Raw genomic sequence first — 25,683 nt, forward strand, 5'->3', positions numbered from 1 at the left:
TTTACAGTTAGTCTTTACTTTTTTTATTACAGCAATTATAAAAGCCATAAACGTTTCCAGAGAAAGCACTTTGAAATTGTTACAGTATTCTCTCATAAAATAGGAGGTAAGCCTGTGAATTTAGTACTTTAGTTGTAGGCACAGCTTGCACGTGAGTGTCGCTGATGTGAAACCACTGCCCTTTGGTTGATTCCATTTCAAAATCTGTCAAAAAGGAAATGTAAAATTAAATAGAAATGGAAAAATTCAAGTTCAGCCTTTTTTGGTTTTGCCATAATATCTGCTGAATACCAGAATTCTGTAAAACCTTTTACCTTGTGGAATATCACCATGGAGAACAAGGTTAGAGAGATGAGTGTTTGCAGTTCTTGTCTTGGCGTAGGCAGTATAATGCCCTGACCTCATGGTACCACTGTGTTCGACGACTCCATATAAGGAATACAGTACCCGTGTATGTTCTTCAGCAACATTCTTTAAAATGTGAACAGAATTCAGAAAAGTTATTTCTGGGCAAGGTAACTGTAAACTATGCCAAAGGTCTCTAACCTTTGAGAATGCAGAAATCATTGACTCTGAACTGGAATTTTCTCCCTTTTCTCAGCCTACTCTGTGGTATCACATTTAAGATTTTATTAGAAAGCTGCCACTGCCCTTGCCCTACTGGAAGAACCATAAACCAGAGGCCACCTGCTATAATCAGTTTCCTGGCCAAATGGGGGTTTAAAAATATATTGAAGTAACAACCTATGTTGAAGATGATTGATCACAGACCTTCAAATTACAAAGGTACAAAGACTCAGTGTACTCAGCAGCTCTTAATCAACTTCATACTTATGTGAGTTGCTGTTGGAATATTTGGTAATAAGCTGATTCCCTCAAAGATTTCCCCAAAAAGGCAAGTTTCACCTACCTTACACTTAAGGGTACAAAAAGGAGCCAAATCTAAGATTTCTGGAAATTTTATGTGTTTGTTAACTTTGCGAAGGTTAAAACCAGCCTGAAAAAGAAGGAGAGTAGATTTAAGTTCTTTTCCCGGAAAAACTACATAAGAGAACTGTCGACCCACCACAATGCCCAGAACAATAACCCAGTCCCAGTTCAGCTGTCTCAGAAAACTCTAGTTCCCTCACTGCTAACTTCCAGTTGACTGGTTTTTGCTAAGTGTACCTACACACAGTCCAGACCCACACACAGTCCAGATTGAGTAAACTGTTCCTGTAAGAACATTCTCAATGTTTCTGCTTTAACCATCCAGAAAAGCCAAATTAGACAAGAGACTGAGTGCTTAAAACTCAGCAATAGCAGAATTCTGTGAAGCACACTCTCTCAGCCTCACTCGAACCAAGCCTGGCAAACTATTTGTAAAGATGCACCCAGGTAAGTCAAACTCACACCAAGCACAGGAGAGAAAATGCTCTGAAAATACTTAGGGAATCTAGAACTGAATTCACAACTGGTACTGCTCATGGTTCTTTCAGAAAAGATGGAGTCATCAAAAAGATGGAAATCCAAGGTACTAATGCCTTATTAAGGATCAGTAAAAATAAGATACTACACACATATTGCTAAATTTCCCAAGTGTGAGATATAACTAGTAAAGTGTCTTTTTTTGTTAAACCTGAAATTAAGGTTAGAGTAAGATGCTAATATAATAAAGAACACAGACGGTATGGACCTAACAGAAGCAGAAGATACTAGGAAGAGGTGGCAAAACCACAAAAGAATGATATAAAAAAGATGCTTAATGACCCAGATAACCACAATGGTGTGATCACCCAGAGAGCCAAACACCCTAGAATACAAAGTCAAGTGGGTCTTAGGAAGCATCACTAGGAACAAAGCTAGTGGAGGTGATAGAATTCCAATTGAACTATTTCAAATCCTAAAGGATGATGCTGTGAAAGTGCTGCACTCAACATGCCAGCAAATTTGCAAAAGTCAGCAGTGGCCATAGGACTGGAAAAGGTCAGTTTTCATTCCAATCCCAAAGAGAGGCAATGCCAAAGAATGCTCAAACTACCACACAACTGCACTCATCTCACACGCTAGTGGACTTCCCTGGTGGCTCAGACGGTAAAGTGTCTGCCTACAATGCATGAGACTTGATTTCAATCCCTGGGTCAGAAAGATCCTCTGGAGAAGGAAGTGGCAACCCACTCCAGTATTCTTGCCTGGAAAATCCCATGGATGGAGGAGCCTGATAGGCTACAGTCTGTGGGGTCACAAAAAGTGGCACACAACTGAGCGACTTCACTTTACTTTCACTTTCACACACTAGCAAAGTAATGCTCAAAATTATCCAAGCAAGGCTTCAACAGTACATGAACTGAGAACTTCCAGATGTTCAAGCAGGATTTAGAAAAAACCTGAGAAGAACCCGAAAAGAACCCAAAATCAAACTGCCAACATCTGTTGGATCACAGAAAAAGCAAGGCAGTTCCAGAAAAACATCTGCTTTATTGACTACAACAAAGCCTTTGCGTGGATGACAACAAACTGGAAAATTCTTCAGGAGATGGGAATACCAGACCACCTTACCTCTCTCCTGAGAAATCTGTATGCAGGTCAAGAAGCAACTGGACATGGAACAATGGACTGGTTCAAAACTGGGAAAGGAGTACATCAAGACTGTATACTGTCACCCTGCTTACTTAACTTATATATACAGAGTATGTCATGTGAAATGCCGGGCTGGATGAAGCAGAAGCTGGAATCAAGATTGCTGGGAGAAATATCAATAACCTCAGAGGCAGATGACACGACCCTTATGGCAGAAAGTAAAAAAGAACTAAAGAGCCTCTTGATGAAAGTGAAAGGAGACTGAAAAAGCTGGCTTAAAACTCAACATTCAGAAAAGTAAGATCATAGCATCCGGTCCCATCACTTCATGGCAAATAGATGGGCAAATAGTGGCAACAGTGGCTGACTTTATTTTGGGGGCTCCAAAAATCACTGCAGATGATGACTGGACTCATGAAATTAAAAGACAGTTGCTCCTTGGAAGAAAAGCTATGACCAACCTAAACAGCATATTAAAAAGCAGAAACATTACTTTGCCAACAAAGGTCCGTCTAGTCAAGGCTATGGTTTTTCCTGTGGTCATGTATGGATGTGAGAGTTGGACCATAAAGAAAGCTGAGCGCCGAAGAATTGATGCTTTTGAACTGTGGTGTTGGAGAAGACTCTTGAAAGGCCCTTGGGCTGCAAGGAGATCCAACCAGTCCATCATAAAGAGATCAGACCTGAGTGTTCATTGGAAGGAGTGATGCTGAAGAGGAAATTCCAATACTTTGGCCACTTGATACAAAGAACTGACTCAATGGAAAAGACCCTGATGCTGGGAAAGATTGAAGGCAGGAGGAGAAGGGGATGACAGAGGATGAGATGGTTGGATGGCATCACCGACTCAATGGACATGAGTTTGGGCAAAGTCCGGGAGTTGGTGATGGACAGGGAGGCCTGGTGTGCTGCAGTCCATGGGGTCGCAAAGAGTCGGACACAACTGAGCGACTGAACTGAACTGATATCTAAAAAGAGCAGCATGTAGTAAGACTGAGGAGGGACTGTGCCTAAATTTCTCTTCCAACTTGACATTATCTTCATCAAACCCTTTTGTGTTACCCATATGTATACTGTTTTGGCTTCCCAGGTGGCTCAGTGGTAAACAATCCACCTGCTAATGTAGGAGTCAGGAGACTCAGTTTCAATCCCTGGGGTGGGAAGATGCCGTGGAGGAGGAAATGGCAACCCACTCCAGTATTCTTGCCAGAATAAGTCTATGGACAGAGGACCCTGATGGGCTACAGTCTACAGACCCCTGATGGGGTCACAAAAAGTCAGATAAGACTGAGCAATTGAGCATGCACACGTACTGTTTTACTTTCCTACCTCTTTGAAGTCAGAACTAAGAATAACAGAAAACAAAAACCACACACACACACTTAATGTGTAGAGACCATAACAAATAAAGCAGGTATTACATATCTGAAACAAAGTTTTTGTAAGAAAACAAGGGGTACCTGCTGAAATCTCTTGAAATGAAGAGTGAGAACTGGAGGAGCAAGAGAAATTAGCATCTGCTTCTTAGCATTGGTGTAAATATGCTTCCTTTCGCCTATACAAAGAATCAAATGTTAGCAGTGTGAGTATCATTTTAGACTTCTTTAGCATTCTTCACCTGCTATAAAATCATTTCAAAACATTTAAATCAAAGATTAGTGAGCTTTCTGGAAAGAACCAAATAGTAAATATTTTAGGTTTTTGGACTAAGAAGCAAAAATCAAGGATATTTTACATGTATTAATACATGAGAGAAAATTTCCACAACTTTTTACTATTATAAAGTAATTGAGTACAATTGCAGTCTACTGAAAAGAATAGACTTATTTTTGGAGAGGTAATTAATTGGAGTTCTAAGTTAATGTTTTCTATCATAAAATCATTTTCCAATGTTCTATAAAAAATATTTTTAGCTCAGAGATCACAAAAAAAACAAGAGGTGAGCCAAGTTTAGAATACAAACCATAGTCCACTGACACCAGCACTAAAGCAAACAGAAATGCTATAAAATCAACACGATTCACTGTTTGTAAATAAATAAAAATAACACAGAAAGACTTGTCAAGTGTTTCAACAATTCAATTGAGAATCCTTAGGCATCTATGGTCCCTCCCTATCCTACCTACCCAATTTATAAAAACAAAATAAAAAGGTGGGGGCTGGGATAGGAGAGGAATTACTAGTATCTTTCTGTCTGTCTCTGAAGCAGCCTGTAAGGAAGCACTGCGCCCCAGGACCGTGCACTGGGATGTCACCACACTCAAGAGTTCAGGTGTGTTTTCCTGGGCGCAGGGGCCTGAGAGCCATCACAATGAGGGGAAGCCGAGGACACACAGAAACAGCCCCAGGTGAGGGGTCTGTGAGATGCCTTAGCGGGACGCCTTCCTCACAGGGAGCGCCTGCTGGCAGAGTGCGGACTGCCCCACCCAACTGCTGGGACAGCCAGTGAACTCCGCTTACCCACCCTTCTGTGAAAATGTTTACACAGGAAAGGGCTTAGTGACTCCATCCAAATCCTGACACAATTAAAACAGGAACAGTCTACTGATGCAGTGCAAACTGTTCCCCTGAACATTAACTTTACTTTCTGTGAAAGCATCTAAATACCTTTCATATTTGCCTTTGGTCCACTGTATTGTCTCCGCGTGCACACTTCACAAAGCAGTTTATTAGCATCCCGAAGTTTCTCGTTTCGAGTGAACTGATACAAACAATGTTGGACTGAACACTCATCGGTGTTGAAAGCCTCCCTATTTGCAAGCGTACAGAAAGCAGTCTCTGGATCTTCGTTTACAACCTCATATACCTTCGTCCCGGGAGTAGGATCGTCATCCAGAATCTCTATATTTATTTCGTCAGGTTGCAGAGCAGCATTCAAGTTAAGGTTCTCAAAACCACTGGAAATGTCCACTTCTCCATTGCTCCCTTCCTTCAGGTAGGCACCGTTTAAATTCCTAGGACATTCAGTGGCAGACGATGCCAAAACCTCCAGATCATTATCCACACTGACATTTTTCATAGCTGCTTCCTCTATGGATTTTTGATTGTCAGTTATACTTTCTATCATTTTTTCATGGCCGTTCAAATCTTTCTGATTAACACAATATTCTTTAGGTGCAACTTCCTCTTGTGAGATATGGTTGGATTTAATATCTGCTTCTCTCTGAAGTGACATTTCAACTTCACATTCATTATCTTCAGGATGGTCAATGGCATAAACATCATTTAAATGAAGAACTTTCCCTTGAATTTTCTGTTGTCTTCGTTGGTTCTGTGTAAAAAGTACAAAACATTAAAAAAGAGAGGGAGATAAAAAGCATACATGTACCACATTAGATTTCTTATTTATCAATCAAAAATAAATAATAAGGAAGAGTTCACTCCCAGAAAAGTTCCTTTACTGTCAGAGATTAAATAATTATGAAGAAAAGTTCTTTGAAAGGAGGGGTAAACCATCACCAATATTCAAAAAACTGTCACACAGGGGCAAATAAAAATGGGCACGATTTAGACAGAGCAGTCTAGATCTAGACAGAGCAGCGAGGCTGCTGAACCCAAGCAGCCATGTGTGAAGGCGGGGGGCGAGTGACGACACATACATCATGAAGGGATGTATCCATGTGAGTTATAATTACACAATCAAGGCTTCACTTAAGAGAGAAAAAAAAAAAACAAAACTGAAAACTCAAGGACAAGCAGAGGGATGGAGGATAAAATTCCAGGAAACAAACAGCCCCAAATCAGAGAAGAAGAAAGGAAACGACACGTACAGAGGACACTTAAATCACTACCCACTTAACCACCTTCTTTGCTGTTTGCTGCCTCTGTCCCAGCATGGGGGTGTGGGGTTGGTGCGGGTAGGGTTTCACTGAGATTCCTGTTACTGGAATGGCTGAAGACTCAAAGGGTTAGCACGTGAGCTGTCATAAAAGGACAGTCCCATGAGGCTAATTTGTAATACCAGAAAGTTAAAGGGCCACATCCAGGGCCCTGGACACAAACATTTTCTGAGACACTTCAGTTAAAAATAGTTACACATGAAAGAAAAATGAAGAAAGGAGATGAGCGAATACTTCAAAGGAACAGAAACACAAATGGCCCTTACATAAAAATATGCTTAACTTCACTTTCATATGTTGCTGGTGGGAACATAAGTTGGTACAGCTTTTGTGGAGGGCAATTATTTTAGCAAAACTACAAATACAATCCCTCTTCTCAAAATATACCCTACAGATGACATATGTATAGGGTTATTCACAGAAGCACTGGCCATTATAGCAAAAGAGTATAGCTGTTTGTACATCTAAATCAATAAAGAAATGGTTAGATGAACTATAGCACATCTTTTAAGAGTACATCTTTTAAACTATATTTTGTAGAAGGCTGAGTGCTGAAGAATCGATGCTTTTGAACTGTGGTGTTGGAGAAGACTCTTGAGAGTCCCTTGGACTGCAAGATCAAACCAGTCAATCCTAAAGGAAATCAACCCTGAATTTTAACTGGAAGGACTCATGCTGATGATAAAGCTTCAATACTTTGGCTACCTGATGCAAACAGCCAATTCATTGGAAAAGACCCTGATGCTGGGAAAGATTGAAGGCGGGAGAAGGAGATGACAGAGGATGAGATGGTTGGATGGCATCACTGATTCAATGGACGTGAGTTTGAGTAAACTCCAGGAGATAGTGAAGGACAGGGAAGCCTAGCGTGCTGCAGTCCGTGGGGTTGCAAAGAGTTGGACATGATTGAGTGACTGAACAACATTTACTACTCAAACAGAATTCTACATAACTTTTTAAAAAGAAATTTATTGGCATATAGTAGCTTTATAATGTTGGGTTAGTTTTAATCCTACAGCAAAGTGAATCAGCTATACATACATCTCTTTTTTCTGGATTTCCTTCCTATTTAGGTCACCACAGAGCATCAAGTAGAGTTTCTTTATATGATTGTTTAAAAAAAAGAATCTTTGAGTCCTGAAACATGAAGAAATGTAAAGATCTCCAAGAATCTAATTAAGTAGAAAAAAAAAGGACCAGAACAGTGTGCATAATTTTTAAAACCAGGAAAACACAAGACCACATATTTGTACTTGATTGTATTTTCCCAAAACATCTCCAGCACAAATAAGACACTAATGAGAGTAATATTATATCATACAAGGAGGAAGACCTTTATTGTACACCTTTATATATTTTTAAATGTTAATGTATTAGAAACTTAAAAAATTCTTGAATAAATTTTTTTAAATCATAACAAGTAATGCAGTTTTTTTATATATATATTTTTTAATTTTTAATTTAATTTTATTTTTAAACTGCAGTTTTTTTTTAAAGCACAACATTTTCTTCACATATTCTCAAAGAAATTTCACTGCAGAGAATATCACATGAGCTAATTCTATAACTGCCAAATCGAGTAAAAGTGAAAGTCACGTCATGTCTGACTGTGATCCCATGGACTACAGCCTGCCAGGCTCCTCTGTCCATGGGATTCTCCAGGCCAGAATACTGGAGTGGGTTGCCATGCCCTCCTCCAAGGATCTTCCCAACCCAGGTCTCCCAAATTGCAGGCAGATTCTGAGACAACAGGGAAGCCTGTCAAATTAAAGTGCTGTACATAAAATAACAGACATGTCTACCACTGTCATTCAGACTTCAAACTCAATAGTCTAAAAGTTAAAATTAGACAAGGATGGTTTTCCTCCTAATTACCCACCTTGGCTTGCTTCTTGGCTTGCTTCTTTGCTTTTTTCTGCAAGTGCTTACTTGTTCCTGAAGGAATATCGTTTCTCTCCTTTAAGTAACTATCATTATCTTTTTCTTCCTCGCTATCTTTATCTTCATCTTCCATTGTCTTTTTCAGATTTTTATCATTTATACTTTTCTTACCACTCTTAAAATATGGAGAGAATATGGACCAAAAATCAAACTTTATTACTGCTTGTAAAGAGATTTCATGTTACCTAAACAGTTTTCTATTCCTAATTTACACCAGATTTATTTTTCATACTGTTTGGAAACATATCCAGGACAAAATTCATTCATCTGAGACACTAGAAAACAATCTTCACATACTGAGAAAACAAGCAAACAAACAAAATGGTAAAAAAAGGCAATTTAACATGTGAGTGTAATAGAAAGGAATACAGTGAGTTGTAATAGATACATGCTGTACCATGCTGTAATTACGTCTATTTCTAAATGCACTTTCTGTTGGTAAGTGATTTACAAGTTCAACTACAGGTATTCCTTTCTATTCTTTTCTTCTCATGCAAGCGACAGTTTTAAAGAAAAGAAAAAATAGAGTATGTTTGGTAAGACATAGTAAATTTGGTAATCACTTAGTAACAGTGATTTAAAGGGACCCCCCAATTCATATTAAGTCGAATAATGATTTATCCAATACTCATAATGTTATTTTTTCCCCTACTATTACTTGATAAGAACTAAATTTATATGGCTTACTCTGTTAATATTTATGAACTTAAACTTTAAGGGATTTGTGGTTAGTCTTAAATAATGAAAATAATAATGACTTATATGAAATAAATACTTCCCTATATATAAACTAACCAAGTTAGTCATCCATAAACAATTCAAAACATAGTCTTTAAAATGCACATATATACACACACATAAAAAATATATATATACACAAATACATATATTTATTCATTATCTTTTCAAATCTTTAAAACTCTTCTATCTCACATATATTAAGAAAACTTTTTCCATGCAAGGCCTAGTAAAGCACCAACTTGGAAACGGTAACAAGCCCTCCCTCACAAAATTTAGCTCAGGAAAGAAAACGATCTACTTACATAAAATAAACTCAATAATCTTACCTGATCATCTAAAACCGGTAGAGACAAATCAAGGAAAGATTCATGAACCAAGGAGACCTTAACCAACCAAAAAAGAAGATGAAAAAAGGAGGAAAAGATTCACTTTAAACATCATATAGTAAAATCTTGGGGAGGGGAGCTAAATTTTAAAATAAAGGCTTAAGAATATGAAAAACTACACAGTGTTGAGGAATTTGGGTTAGGTATAAGAAATTAAAATATTACACTAACTTCTTCCTGATTTAAGGAATGTTCATAGTTCTAGCAAAAAACTATGCATACTTAGTTCAAAAAGAGTATCTTACAAAACTAACCAGATGTTTCTGTTTCCAAAAGAAACAACTCATGAACTCCATTAATATGCATAAATCCAGTCTGCACTGCATCTACTTACAGTTCTGCATTCATCACACATGATTGTACTCGTCAGCTCACCACCAAATATTCGGTCCACAAAACTTGGTACTGATTTTTTCTTTTCATACTCTATAAGGGGAAAAAAGGCTATCAATTACCTGTACACAATTAATGAAGTAAGATGAAACTACTTACTTACCTATCTAACCCTGAAATTTTATTTTTAATTTCCTATTGACTTGTTTTTCTCTACTCATAATTACCATAATTTTATTTTATACTATAGTCAGCAGAATGTACTCCAGCATTCTAAGCAGGATACAATTTAACACATCTTGCACACACACAAAAAATTCTTATCTAGGGTCTAGTCAGTGCAAAATGAATTGTGCAAGTCAGTGAGACTTTCTGTGCATCAATATTTTAACTATCAAAAGTAAAATGAGCAGACTGGGCTACACAGGATAATAATTTAGCTCACTTCTAGCTCTAGTATTCTAACACTGCCAGCAAATTTGAGAGTAACTTGCTTTGTGAACTTCATTCAAAATCAAAACAAAAACGAAAAGCCCTTAGGAAAGTATTTCAGACAAAATCCTCCTTTTCTTTCTCTATGTCCCCAGAAACAACCTTGGTAAGCTTAGCATAAGATGATGGAATTTTACTACCTAGTCATCCAATTTTCTAACTACATGAAATGTATAAGCCTTGTTCAAACGACATGTGTCATTTATACAGAAACACATTTTATGACAGACAGTTGAGCAGGCTAGATTCTCTCCATTAATGGCCAGGCCAGCAACAAGGGCCCTGAGGAGGCAAACAGTTGCTCTGTGTAGATTCCAAGCTGTGCTTCACAATTCAGTAGTTGCTAGTCATTGGAGCCATTTAAACTGGTTAAAATCAAATGAAAATAAAAATTCAGCTCCTTTTGCACCAGTCACATTTCAAGGGCTCAACTGTCACATATGGCTACTGTATCAGACAGCAGAAATACTGAAGTAATCCATCATCAGACAGTTCTACTCAACAAACCTTTCCTAAATCATTAAATGTTACACAATGATAAGAATAAAGTCAGCTCCGTGATTAATAAACCAGCTGACAACTAGCAAAGACAAGTGTAAATCACTAAAAATTAAAGTCTAAGCTTTTGAGGCAATTCTCTGGCAGTCCAGTGGTTAGGACTTGGACCCCTGGCTTTCACTGCTGAGACCTGGGTTCAGTTCCTGGTTGGAGAACTAAGATCCCTTGAACCACGTGGCGGGGCCAAATAAATAAAGTCTAAGCTTTTAAAAAATAAAATTGGGATGTCATCTTATCATCTTAGCTCTATGTTTATAAATTTTACCATAATACTACATAAAAAGAATACACCTAGGTTAAATTCTCCTATTTACCTTTGGAGTACTGAATAATTTTTTTAAATCAACAGAGATAAAGAACAATATTTTTTTTAAATCAACAGAGATAAAGAACAATTATACACTAATAACTGTGGATTTGAAATACATGTGTCAGCAATCCTGTTTTAATGTACACAGGATTTCAACTATACTGTTTTAGTTCAAGAAGTCAGACATTACCTTTAACTTTATTTTTCAGTTCTTCATCCACTTTTTCAGTAGAATTATCAAATGCTTTAAGAATTCCTTTACTCACTCTCTAAAAGTAATAAAATAAATATATATACTATTAAATATAGTTATTTTCCTTAGAAATATGTAATCAAGTAAAGAAAATGATCAAACATTGGCACCCCAAAATTACCAAATAAAAATTGGTATTTTTAAAATCACATTTTCAAAATTAATTCCAGGAGCTAAAAAGAAATATACTTTAAAAAACAATAACTAACCCTTGAGCAAAGGCACTGTATTATAATTTCAAGATTTTAACCTACTCTAACCAAAGCTTCTCAGAACATGCCCACCTCCTTTGAAAAAGACCACTGAAATATCATGTTCTAGAAGCAGAGTGCACGTGTGCTCAGTTGCTAAGCTGTGTCCGACTCTTTGTGAATCCATGGATTACAGACTGCCAGACTCCTCTGTCCATGGGGTTTCCCATGCTAGAATACTTGTGCAAAATTCCCATGCCAAATTTTGTCATCTTCCAGACCCAGGGATCAAACCTGCATCTCTTGCCTCTCCTGCATTGGCAGGCGGATTCCTGAGCCACCTGAAATCCCAGAAGCAAAGAACTATAGGGACAGACTCCAGTGCTCTAAGCCCAGCTCCATCACTACTGGGTGACCCTGAACCAGGCAATGAACTTCTAGATATCCTAGCTTCATATGGAGTGAGAAAAATGACAGTAGCATGTACCTCACAGAATGGCTGTAAGGACTGAGTAGGGTAATTCATAAAATACTGAGAACAGTGCTTAACAAAACATAAAAGCAAAATAAGTATCGTTATCGCTGTTATTACTATTACTAATTATATCTACACACACCCTCCCCAAAATTACTTTACATACTGGCAACTAACAAAAATTTTACAACGCAACAAATGCTCCCTGACTCTTACAAAATAAAAATACTTCCCAGAATAAAAAGAGTGTTAAATCACACTCAGAGTAAGAGTAAGGCTGCACTGCAACTGGGAATCGTCTGGGGAGGAATATTTTCCATACCTGTATCTCTCCTGACAGGCTACAATGTCAACCCTTAGAGAACAATAATGTTGCAAACAGCGAGCAAAATAAAGCGTCATGAAAAGAATCATTTTTAATTCCCTTCATTCATTTAATAATTAAAATATACTAGCCAAAAAAAGAAAAGAAGAAAAATAAATAAATAAGCAAAGAAAATACACTGGTTGAAAGGCTGGTGAAGAAAAAAAATTTTAATATAATGGCCTCAACAACTAGTTTTCATTGCTCTAATAACCCTTAAAACATCAAATGACAGACAAGTTAATGAAGATGAGATTACAAAATACACTCATCAAAATGTGCTAACCTGATGTTCTTCTGCTCTCATTCCATCCAATAAATAGCGAAGCAGCTCCTGACTGTCCTGTTGCTGGTAGCCTTTAAATCGCACTGCTCTACAGGGAAGAAAGAAAAACTATGGTGAGTCCACTAAAATGAAACTATTTTTTATAAAATCTTAGGATCATATCCCAAATTTTGGCATGTTCCAGTTTCTCAAAATTTTTGTTTAGTCCAACAACACTCCTGGCAGATTTAATTTTCACACAAAGTATATGTTTTTTAAACCATGCTTTAATATTATCTACTGAATTCACTCTAATCCTATTAATTTTTCATATTATTTCCCAGCTTCTTACTGATGCACTGAAAGCACAATCAATATGGATACTCACTTTTTACAGACCTGAGAAAAGAGTTCTCTAGGTGTCACGATTCCCTTTTTGGTCTCTTGCATCTCGTTAAGAAACTGGCTCATGGCTAACGTAAGAGGGCCTGGTGGCTCAAGATTTATTTCTAAGGGTTCCTGAATATGGGAATAAAAATTACTTTCTTCAGTCAAATTTTAGAATTGTTTATCAAGATGTAACTCGTCAACCTATATTCCTATGTTCCTAATAGAGCTGTTCCAATTAAAAGTTCAAAATGTACATCAAAAGATGGAGAACTTTTTAGTCCTAAACTATTTTGATAAAGAATTCAGTTTTACTGTTTTATCTTATCAGGAACTTACTGCCTAGGAACTGAAAGAGCTAAATCAAAATGTAAATAATAAAAATGGAGATGGTAAAACTCATTTCGCTACACAGCATATCAGTCACCGTAAAAGAAGTTCAAAATGATAATGCGTGCTCAGAGCTTCATACGCAGCATTCCCCAGAAGGAAGCCAAACACTCAGCACAGCAGAAGGGCTTTCAGGAGCAAACACATGTAAAGGCCCCTCATAAATATCCATTAGCCTGAAAATTTAACTTGGTAACTTAAAACAAACAAAAAAGGTGAAAACGAGCAGCAGTTCTTAAAAATAATTTAAAATGCTGCTACTCAGAGAGGAAAAGAAAAAAACAAAATTTTAAAGTACATACTGTTAGTGCCAAATCAGGTGGTTCAATTTTTACAATTGTTCCGGACATTTTTACTTCTTTTAATAGTTCTCTAAGCACTGGTGTTTGTGACAAATTCTGGAATGCAGGATGGAAAAGAAAGGAAAAATTATTTACAGGCAAACCAATTCAGTCAAATACTTTTAAGTGTCTATTCTTCCAAAACAGAAAAACACCATCAACACTGCAACTTTTATTGTGTCTGTTACACACAAAGTAACATCATGCTCTTCCCCCGACTCTAACTGGTTCATAAGTACTTCAGTCCTGAGTTTAGTCATCACGTCAGGTCCTTCTCACAACCACCTACTATGATAGCTACCCTAACCCTACCACCACCACCCCCACCCCCACATGCAACCAGGAATTTATTTCTGTACTTGGTTCTCTTGTGTTTCTAACACCCAAGTGACAGTTCTATGAGGACACGGGCCATGGTTTGTTTTGAACCCCTTCGCATGCCAGTGCTTAGCACAGGGTTTTACTGTCATGCAAAGTAAACATTCCCTTGAATTTTCTTTGAAAACACAGGAAGAAACTACGTCTGAGGGAAGAGCTCAGTATCATCAGTAGCAAATATGCAAAAACATCCTAGCGTTATGAGGAAAATACTAAGATCTTTTTAAAGGGGAGAAATATTAACATTGGCACCTGCATAACTGCATTGAAGAAACATGTATTTCCCAAATTACTGAGTCCTTTCACAGTCATTTGGGAAGTAGAATTCATGGAAGGATTTTCTCTCGCCATGTTTTCCTTTTTTTCTCTCTCTTGCTCATTTTTACTCTCCTTTTCTAGCTTTTTGTTTTCAAGTTCAATATTACCATTATCTTCTGCTGCTTACAAAAAAAAAGAAGAAAAAGAAATGATTTAGCAAAATGTGCAAGACACCCAAACCAAATGCAAAGATATACTTGGGACCAGAATTTGTGAATTTTACTTAATAACATGATTTGCCACCTGTTTGATTTTAAATGTTTTATTACAAATAAATTACCATCAAAAGAGAAAAACCAATAAACCAAAAATATTCAGAACTGACATAAGCAAACCAAACAGTATTCAGTATAAATCCCCTTTTAACTGAACAAATGTTTTTTACAAATGAGCAACCTTACCCTGTGAAATCAGAGTCTCAAGCAATCAAGCAAAGAACATGGACATAAAGTAAATTTTTAAATGAAGTCTGAGAGTGGAAAACTAACCCTGGAGACTTCCCTGGTAGTTCGTTGGTTAAGAGTCTGCACTCCCAATGCAGGGGCTTGGGTTCAATCCCTGGTCAGGAAACGAGATCCCATATGCCAGAACTAAGTTCCAGCATCGTGCAACCAAGATCAAAGATGCCATATGCCGCAACTAAGACCTGGTGCAGCCAATTACATTAACTAAGAAAAACTAATCTTGAAGTTAGGAACAAACAATTCTGGCTCCACAAAAGATACCTCTGGGAATGTAAAAATCTAAAGGAGCTTTTAAAGCAGAGGATGAAAATCAACCCTATTAACTTAATAATGAATGAAAAAAACGAGAAGTATCTGGCCTTTTGAAGGAATCATAGGCACTTTACTTTCACATCATCCGAACAATGTAGCAGTTCAGTTCAGTTCAATCAGTCCAGTCCTACTCTTCACCACCCCATGAACTACAGCATGCCAGGCTTCCCTGTCCATCACCAACTTTCACATCATCCAAATGATGTAGAAAGAAAAATCCATTATAAAGCAGGTCTGCCTTAAGCCCTGTGCCAGGGTATAGGAGTGTGGCGTTACTGCTCATCACTAACCCAGACTCTTCATCACATATGACTATATTATTTCTCAGATTCCCTTCTAATTCTAACTCCTTATAATTATCTATATTCTTACTGTTCTACATTGTTAACCAAAGACAGTTTCATAGTTTGAAATCAATCATTAATAATGGTATTCAGCTATATGCAATGATACAGAATGTGAAACTAAATACCCACAGATAATATATACCAACATTACAGTCTATATTAAGAAAAATGATTTTACCTGATTCTGGAGTTGTACTGCCAGCCTGCTTTCTAACATAATCAACCACCTGACCCAATCGGTTTGAATTACAATACTGGACTTCATCATCACATAGGTAACACCTGTGTCCCAACAGATCCCAGAGAAGAAAAGTGACAAACTGACAACCACCAAAGGAGGCTAATTTTAATAAAGGAGACCCAAAATGTGTGACCCTCACTACTCCAGTACAGAAACTGAAAATAAAAACGCTATGTTTTCTTGAAGAAGACTATACATATTAACTCTGCTGTACTGTTAGAGTTAGCCTGAATTACAGCTACATATAAGTACTGTGAAAATACTCCAAACATGTTATAGAAATGATTGTTTATAACATGAAAGTTTTTTCTAATCATATGTTAAATTACAGATCTACATTATCAAAATTAACAAATTTTACAACTGCCAAATGATGTTCAGTGAATGGACTTCCCAGGTGGCGCCAGTGGTAAAGAACCTGCCTGCCAACGCAGGAGACATGAGAGACCTGGGGATGACCTCCTGGAGGAGGGCAAGGCAACCCAGTCCAGTACTCCTGCCTGGAGAATCCCATGGGCAGAAGAGCCTGGTGGGCTACAGTCCACAGGGGCACAAAGAGTCAGACACGACTGAAGCGACAGCACATGTGCACGTTCAGTGAATAGTGCTATGTAAATGGTTTTTAAAGATGCAAAATTTTAATGATGTTAAAAGACAAAAAAATACCAGCCTAACATTTTCATGCAAATTCATTGCCAAAATTTATTATCTCAGTTTATCTGGAACTTGTTCTTAGTGTCCCAACTCTACCATATGCTTTGTAATATCACGAGAGAAAAACAAAGGGTAAAAATTCCTATGTCTTCTACATACTATAATTGTTGTGTTCGTACAATACTAAGCAAAAGCTTCTCACAACATCACTCTCTAGCCTTCTGAAAGTGATGCGTGCGTATGAGCTCAGTAGCTCAGTTGTGTTGCTCTTTGTGGCCCCATGGACTGCAGCCTGCCAGGCTCCTCTGTCCGTGGGATTTTCCAGGCCAGCATGCTGGAATGGGTTGCCAACTCCTTCTCCAGGGGATTTTCCCAACCCAAGGATCAAACCCAAGTCTCCTGCATCTCCTGGCTTGCAGGCAGATTCTTTACCACTGAGCCAATGGGGAAGCCTGAAAGTGATGGTATGTAGACAAATACTAAAAAATTTAAACTTTCTTGCTCTTTAAAACAGTTCCAACACCTCCATTCCCCAACATTTCAAATAATTTCCAGCAAATGGGCACAGGAGTTGAAACTCACCATACACTCCAGTTGTCCAAACTAAGAACCAGGCAATGAGGTTCTGATCTTGGTTTCATGTAGTGCTTCAAAGCATGTTGCTCCTGAGAATTTCTGCCACAGCCCTAGAGAATCATAATCATAAAACTCAAAGCCACAAAAACTCACCAGGAGAGAATTCACAGTCTACAATGAATAAGGAAGTGGATCAAGAAATCCTGCCATTCTTAACAATTTTAAAATTAAAACTTTAGACTCTGGCAGAGTCCAGACTTCGTTAGAACTTAAATACGAAGAGGCACCTGAGGACATTTCAGGAAGAAGGTACTTAGAAAACCACACACTAGAAGTACTCTTTTGCTCCAGCTTGTCCTTTCCAGTCCTAGCTAAACCATGCTAATGCAATCATTCACTAGTTCTAGTTTAGACTCCTTAACATCTTCATAAATATTTTCCTAACTTCAACCTTCCTTCACATACTTATTTTTTCAGTTTAATAGTCCTAAAATAAAGCTCTGTTCATATACTCAAGTCAAAAGTGATGAACTGCTCTCAGCAAACCTACTCAACAAACCTGATACCTTTGGACCCCAATCCACCTTTCCAGGGTTAGCGCCCATATTCTCCTATTTGAGTACCATTTACTAGCTAAAACCACCTCGCTTCCACAATACACTTTTGTTCACATTATTCCATCTGTCTTGAAATTCTTTACCATTACTGCCGCGGATCAAATCCCACTTGGTCTTCAGGATCTTGCTCAGAGGCCACTTCCTCTTAGAAGCCTATGCCCAGCTTCCCAGATGAGAAAACACTGTTCCTCCTATAGACAAACTCCCACAAAATATGGTGTACGTTCCTGAGGGCATGCCTTATTTTCTACCTTACAGTGAAGCTGTTAATGTTGCTATCCTTTCTTCCCTTTCACACCCCTTCTGCAGGAGTGTAAATCCTGAAGGCATGAAAAACTGAATGAATCTATTACCAAAGACTAGCAAAATGAGGGAGGTCAATAAGCATTAACTGAACAAGTTAAGCGGGAGACTTCCACCTACATCTGCATAGGCGTATTCACAGGAGAACATGACCAGATTGTTCACCTGCAGCTGATGAGCCACAGCTAAGAAGCACAGCTTCACTGTGTATCTATGTGAACCAGGCCTTCAACTCTCTGACAACACTACCATAAGTGGTCCTGTCTCTACTGCAGCTACTAAAAAATATTACTTTGGGGGTGAAATATCCATCAATGGCTTCTACGCTTTAACTATGATACCAAGCCTACTGATTAATTTATCCCATTCAACATTTAGTTCTAAAATAAATGAACTGCAATTTGGTATTGATTTTGAAAATTCTAATACCAACTGAGGCTATCTGAAACAAACGTGAGATATCTAATAACTGAGAATCCTGTGCTAACACTGTAAAGCATAACTATTAGGATGAAAGTTAACAGTTAATACTGATACTGTCTTACCCCAAGGAACTAAAAAACTAGCAAAATAAATAAAATTTATAATAGGAAATGCATTATGGAAAATTTGTAGTAGTAAAATATATTCATGCTCATCATAAGTATCTAACAGGTTAAATGACAACTTTTCAAATACAAATAAATAAAAATGCTAACATAAAATTTTGTAACTGTCTGGCCACAGTGAGATCTTACCTATCAGAATGGTAAAATAAAAAACCGTGACAATACTAAATGCTGGCAAGGATGGAGAGAGTGGATCACTCAAACACTACTGGGAGGAATATAAAATAGGACAGCCATTCTGGAAAAGCCTGGAAGTATCTTAAAAACTAAAACATTTAATTATCATATTACCCAGCAATTGCACTCTTAGACATTTTCCCCAGAGAAATGAAATCTTAAATTCACACAAAAATGTGTACACAAATGTTCATAGCAGCTTTACTCATGATCACCAAAAACTGAGATCAGCCCAGATGTCCTTCAACGGGTGAACAAACCGTGGTACACCCTACCATGGAATACCACTTAGCAATAAAAAAGAAGCGACCATTGAGACACAGGACTTGGGAAAACCTTCACAAGTGTAAGTAAAAAAAGTCAGTCCCAACACGTTGTGTATCACATGATCCCACTTATGCAACATTTTTGAAACGACAAAATTTTAGGAATAGGGAACAGACTAGAAGTTGTGAGGGGCTGGGAGGAAGGGTAGCAGTCCAGAGGTGGGCATGAGTGGGCATGATTTTTAAAAGGCAACATAACACTCCATGTGATGTTGGAACTTTTCAATGCCTTGACTGTGGTGGTGGATACAAATCTCCACAGGTGCCGAACCAAACAGCACTTAATACATACACAACACACGTACACCCCCACACAAACTAAGAGCAATAACACTGGGGAGACCTGATTAAGACTGTTGGATTGTATCTGTGTTAATATCCTGGTTGTGATACTACACTGTAGTTTTAGAAAACGTTACCACCGCTCAGTCCAGTTTCCTAACAGGTAAACTTACCACCACCAAGGGTGATTAAGAGGCCCTCCTGACCTTTAGTATCATGATGATACCTGTGAGCGGTTCTGCCACCCAGATACCACCAGACCCAAGGTATTCATTCCCCAGAGGCCAGAAATGTGGCCTGGGGACAGATCACTGCTCTGTCTGTCCATCCCCAAGAATTATCCTCAGTGGAACGAAGCTGCCTTCCTCACCATCAGTTCCATTCCCCAGAAGCAACCAACATCCAATGACTGGTCTAGGCACAAGGACAGAGGCTTGGCCCTGTGCCGCAGTTCAGGACCTCTCTGAAGACCAGACTCCACTGTGGGTTCAGCTGAAGCCCTGAAGCACTGCCTCCACCTAAGCTTGCTTCTCTCCCTGTTTTCCTAGTACAGTACCCGAGAATACTCCCCAATAAACCCCCCACACACGAGTCTCAGAACCTATTCCCCAGGGAACACAAACTACGCCAACACACATTCTGGTCACCCATACCGTGCTTTTAGGTACTATCTTCTAAAATAAGTTCAGAGAGTTTAATACAATCCCGAATCGATCAGAATCTAAGCATACCTGATGGCCACATTTAAGACACAGCCAAACTGAAGGATTTTCTTCTGTTTCTTCTTCAGATTTATCTTTTACTTTATTGTCCGTCTTACAATCTTGGCAAATATTCCATTCCACATTCACTAAAGCTTTTTTCAAATTACCTTGTTCCAATCCTTTTCTAATGTGTCTGCACACAGGTTCTATTAAAACAAATAACAAATATGAGGTAGAATATGACTTTCTTCAGTTAATCTCAAAACTTACACCTGATTTGAACTTCAAAAATGAATTTACTCTATAAACTAATTGTTAGATAACCTAAAAACTTAAATTTTTGTCTGATATTTGATCATGAGATGATTATGTAAGAAAGATCTTATACAAGCTTTGAAGTTCTAGGTATAACCACCACCACCCTAAATTCACTTCAATTTATTAATTGTATCTATTATCCTCTTTATTTTATAAGGTTGCAGAGAAGGTCCCTCATTCAGTCAACAATACAACTGCTGCATGTCTGGCACTGTAATAGACAATACAACCGAAAACGTGACCAACTCACAGCTCTTTCTTTGAGCAGCTCACATTCTTGCAGAAGCAAATAAATGAATGCACAAGAATCTCTAGATATGCTCTATACATATGCTTGGGTGCTTAGTTGCTCAATCACGTCCAACTCTTTGCGACCCCATGAACTGTAGTCCGCCAGGCTCCTCTGTCCATGGGATTCTCCAGGCAAGAATACTGGAGTAGGTTGCCATTTCCTTCTCCAGGGGATCTTCCCGACCCAGGGATTGAACACCCATCTCCTATGTCTCCTGCATTTGCAGGTGAATTCTTTACCACTGCACCACCTAGGGAGCAGTGCTACAGACATACTACAGCAGCACAAGAAGAGAAGGCTAAAGTCAACGGAAGTTCACAGAAGAGGTAATGACTGTACAATCTTGGGAGATATGTATAGTTATAAAAATTTCTCATACTGATTAAGCAGGTACTATGAGCATGACACTGTGCTAAGTGTTCACACACATTATCTCATTTACTCTACACAACCACCACGAAAAGCAGACTGTACTACCCCCAATGATAGATGAGAAACCTCAAAGTTAGTGCCCAAGTCACAGAACTACTGAGTGGCTGTACTAGAATTTGGATTTAAGTCTTTTTAATTTCAAGCTCATAGTTTAAACTATGATTTAATGGAGTAAACAATCTGAAAAGGCCTTCTGCTTAGTTGCTCAGTCGTGTCTAACTCTTTGCGACCCTAGTGACGGTAGCCCATTAGGCTCCTCTGTCCATGGGATTCTCCAGGCAAGAATACTGGAGCGCGTTACCATTTCCTCTTCCAGGGGATCTTCCTGACCCAGAAAAGGCCACATCCCATTAACAAAGGGATGGACGTATAAAATGTAGAAGTGCATGCTCTCTTCTCAGAATGGCAGTCACAAGTGAAATAATGAGCAGCAGGACCTGAGACTGAAAACCCCAGTGGGGCCAGATCGGTAACAGGCTATGCAAGCCACTCTAAAGGGCTTCAGTTCTTTCAGGGCTCCTGGAGGTTTAGAAACTCATCAAGTGGTACAATTAGCTTTATGTCCAATGAATATGCACCAAGAGAATACAAATGCAAATGAGATCATGTGAAAAACTACTAAAGCCCAGTAAGTTGTCAAAAACAACACAAACTGAAAAAAGAAAATATTCTTTTTCAACTAGCAAATCAGCAAAGATTTTTACAAATGATACCAACCTGTGTCAATAAAGGTTCAGAGAAATGTGTACTCTGTTACGCTGCTAGGGGGCCTCTACGTTAGTAATACATCTCTGAATGGCAATAGATCCAAAAGAATCTAGAAAATATTTATACCTCTTAATTCAGCAATTCTAATTATAGGATCTGTACCAAGAAGATAACCAGATGTGCACAGTTTGAGCTACAAAAATATTTAGTATCACACCATTCATAACACTGAAAAGTTGAAGATTACCTACATTTATAACAGTGGAGGATTACCCAAATAAATCATGAAATACGCACCCATAGTCTTTTATATCAATGGAATAAATATCACGCCATTAAAAATGTTGTGCAGACTATTAAATTACATGTCTATACAAACATTAAGTTAGAATGCAAATTACAAAATAACATAATCAAAACACATTGATCCCATTTTTACATATTAAAATAGATGTCCATTTAGGGATACAAACATTACTTTAAAAATTTAATTGGTGAAATATACCTAAAGATTCAGAAGAATCATCAATTGGAACAGTTTTTCCCTTTGTCCGTTTCTTTCCCATGTTGGCACTTTAGGGGTTACTTACTGACACAAAACAACAATCTAGAAAACAAGATAAAGTTAGCTTGACCAAAAAAAAAAAGTTTTACAGTTCTCTAGGATACAGTAACGTAACTAAACCGTATCATTCTGTGTATCTATCATACTTTATAAGCTACAAAGACCATTCACACGTATCATTGTTTTCAATAAGAACCCCCGGAAGTAGAGTATTACCTCTGTTTTTCATAGGTTAGGAAACTGATTCTTAGTAATGTTAAGAGGTTTTCAATAAATGTAAAGGTCTGGAAAGAATTAGTATCTTCTTACACAGATCCTGATGTCTTAACACTTTACACTATTAGGAACTTAACTTCTCACACCATAAATGTGGAATGGCGGTAGCACTTTGAAACTCTAATTTCCCTTTCTTCAAAGCTATCTAAGAAAGTTCTTGCAGGCAATGCAATTAGATTTGTAATTTCTCAAAGAAAATTAAAATAATTCTGAAAACAATCTCCTAGAGGGAGTCAGAAAATGTGCAAAATAGTTTCAAAGCCAAATAACATAGTATGATACACTGTTCTGCATCTTCCCACACCAGAACTTCCTATGGATGTTAACTGAAAACTGACTACATCTGTATTCTTGACCATTTACATTATCATATTCTTGACAAAATCAGTTTGAAATATGACAAATCTGAAGTGAAGTGAAGTCACTCAGTCGAGTCCAACTCTTTGCAACCCCATGGACTGTAGCCTGCCCGGCTCCTCCATCCATGGGATTTTTCCAGGCAAGAATGACAAATCTAGCTCATTATCAAATCACCTCTTCAGTCAACAATTAAAAATCAGAAAACATGAAAAATACTGAAAGTACATACAAGTCTACCTAATAATGATGTTGAAAAGTTATAGTTTACATACATTAGAATAACTTAGTGTCAAAATGACTTAAATGACTATAATAATTATTTTACCTGGGATGCTTGTGAAAATTCTGATTGCATAAGTGGAAAGTAGGACGTGGGACATATATTTTTAAAACACTTCCCAATTATTTCTGAAAGGTAGCTGTCATCTTGCTCTGGCTTACAGTCTTAAAAATATTCCTCCTTTAGTTCTTAATGTGAGGGTAATTCAAGGTAATCCCACAAGGTTTGTAAGAAAAATGAGTGCCAAATCATTAACTGTTACCCTTTTCAAAGATAAAACATTAACAAAGTTTCATGTTTACAAAACCAATGTATGTATTAACAGAACAAAACTATATGGTTATATACAAAATGAGGGTGTATTCTGATTTGGAAGGGGGGAGGAACAGCACCCAAGTTCTTGCCTCACTCCAATCCAACTCCCTCTAATCTGTGCTGCATTCTAGTACAGACATTATCTTCCAATGATGCCATTTTCATCAAATCACTCTCCTGATTCAAAGTACTTGACAGTTTTTCAACCCACTCTCCTGTGCCGTGCACTCGTGGTCCCTTATAAATTTTCCTCAACACCCTGGTAACCCTGACTCTCATTATGTCTCAGAAAAGAGCCACTAATCTTTAGTCATACAGTGCTTCGGATTTTCAAAGCCTTTACATAAATATTATCTCATTTGATTTTCACAAAAGCCTTTAAATGGAGCATTGTGCTAAAGAAGTAAACTCAAAACGATGAAAGATCACAGGGTGGCAGAAATGGAACTTAAATCATAGATCTTTTGGTTCCAAAGCAGAATCCTACGGACTCTTCTGTACCCTCCACTCCAAAACACCTTGCCTTCCACCTCTAAGCCTTTACTCTCTAGCTGGGAGTTCGCTCCATCTATCCAAATCTTCCCAATTCCTCCAAGATGTTCATTTCAATGGAGCCTTAGGCAACCAGTTGACTTTAAATAAACCACTCAACTCTGCTTTCCCAGCGTTCAGTGTGTGCTATTCATCTTGTACCCTGATCAGATACCTAAGTGAGATGCTTCTTAAATCTTTTCCCTGGACATATGTCATTTCTCTACCTGGAATCTAAAGTTCTAAGAGCAAGAAAGTGTTTTAGGCCTTACTTCTGAATCACCTACAGCATTTAGAATAGTGTTAACATATAGCAGATCCAGAAATACTTCTTGCATTTAAACAGAAAAAGAGAATAGTACCTGTGGCATTAAGGATGATTATAAGGTGCAAAGGTAGGTATACAAGAATGAAGCACACAAATTCCGGTGAGAAAGAAAAAGGTAAAGAATGAAGAAATCTGCAGCAGTGAAGACAGCACTAGCAAATCTGGTTTTGGACCTGCTAGTCGCTCAGACGCCAAAGGAAAACTTGAAAGACGAACTGTAATTGCTGCAGGCAGAGGACAGTAGAGGGACTGCTTCAATGATGTGGGAAAAAAAAGAGCTCCCAATAAATTTCTGACAACTATAAAGGGCATCTAATGAGTTGTGAAAACAGTACTGCATCATCATCTATAAAACATCCACAAATCTCCTCAATTTTTCAGGCGAGTCTTCAGATGAGCGTTACCTTCTGGGCCAAATTACTCTTTGCAGGGCTCCACGCAAAACATAAATTATAGCTGGTCTTGCCGGCTCTCCTACTAACCCAGTTCCCTTCCCTCTCCGCCCTTCAAGTATTTCCCACGCCTGCCTGGGATCCATTAAACATGCATGAGTTTGGAAAACTTCTGTCAGCGGGGCTAAAACAGGGCTTTCAAGTTTCGCGAAGAGTTGTCCTACCCTGGGAGCACTGAATCGTCTAAACGACAGCTCCTGCTTGTCCTAATAACCAACAAGCGGACGCGGTGGCAAACTCAGCGCCAACTCGTAAGAAGAGTCCCCGGCCGCGCGAAGTCCGCCAGACCTCCCCTTCCCTTCCAACTGCTCCGCACCCACGGGGGGAACCTCGGGGTCCACTGGGTCGAGGAGGGCGCCAGCACCGACAACTCATTGGTCAGCTCCTGGAACTGACAGGACGTGAGGCCAATGAGAACGCGGTACTGGGCCGAGGCCAGGTAACGTGCTTAAAGGCAGAGGGGCCTTCGAGGAGAAAACGAGGTCGGGGCAGGAAAATTAGGGCTCCCGGGCGCGCAGGAAGTCATGCGAGTGGTGCCTGCGAAGGCAGTGGGAGCGGAACTCACCCACGGCGACAGCGCCCATTGCTGCATCCCCTAATGGGCCCTCGGGCCGGGCAGCCTGCTCCGTCTTCCTCCCCGGTGACGAATTGAGAGCGACGGAGCAGAAGCCAGCGTGACCCCTGGAAAGCAACA

At 38.6% G+C, this 25,683-nt stretch overlaps 1 protein-coding gene across 9 annotated transcripts; it reads right to left on the reverse strand.

Annotated features, from left to right (window-relative positions):
* USP16 (ubiquitin specific peptidase 16) lies at positions 1 to 25,683 on the reverse strand. Of its 9 annotated transcripts, none has more exons than XM_061421268.1 (19): positions 25,555 to 25,683; positions 24,572 to 24,761; positions 22,388 to 22,489; positions 20,160 to 20,338; positions 17,122 to 17,225; positions 15,823 to 15,926; positions 14,456 to 14,643; positions 13,787 to 13,882; positions 13,096 to 13,226; positions 12,729 to 12,816; positions 11,350 to 11,428; positions 9,801 to 9,892; positions 9,407 to 9,463; positions 8,278 to 8,454; positions 5,167 to 5,830; positions 4,020 to 4,114; positions 911 to 997; positions 315 to 471; positions 1 to 204 (listed from the first exon to the last, which is right to left on the reverse strand). In XM_061421268.1, exons 3-19 carry the CDS (start codon positions 22,446 to 22,448, stop codon positions 80 to 82), a joined length of 2,484 nt encoding a protein of 827 aa, XP_061277252.1. In that variant the 5' UTR covers positions 22,449 to 22,489; positions 24,572 to 24,761; positions 25,555 to 25,683; the 3' UTR covers positions 1 to 79. The 9 variants fall into 9 exon arrangements, with proteins under 9 accessions (XP_061277252.1, XP_061277510.1, XP_061277599.1 ...); XM_061421526.1 differs by having other exon boundaries at positions 14,456 to 14,640; positions 25,555 to 25,682; XM_061421615.1 differs by lacking the exon at positions 25,555 to 25,683 and adding an exon at positions 25,154 to 25,542 and having other exon boundaries at positions 14,456 to 14,640.

The sequence above is a fragment of the Bos javanicus genome, chromosome 1 (genome assembly GCF_032452875.1).
Source record: "Bos javanicus breed banteng chromosome 1, ARS-OSU_banteng_1.0, whole genome shotgun sequence".
Taxonomy (NCBI): Eukaryota; Metazoa; Chordata; class Mammalia; order Artiodactyla; family Bovidae; genus Bos; species Bos javanicus.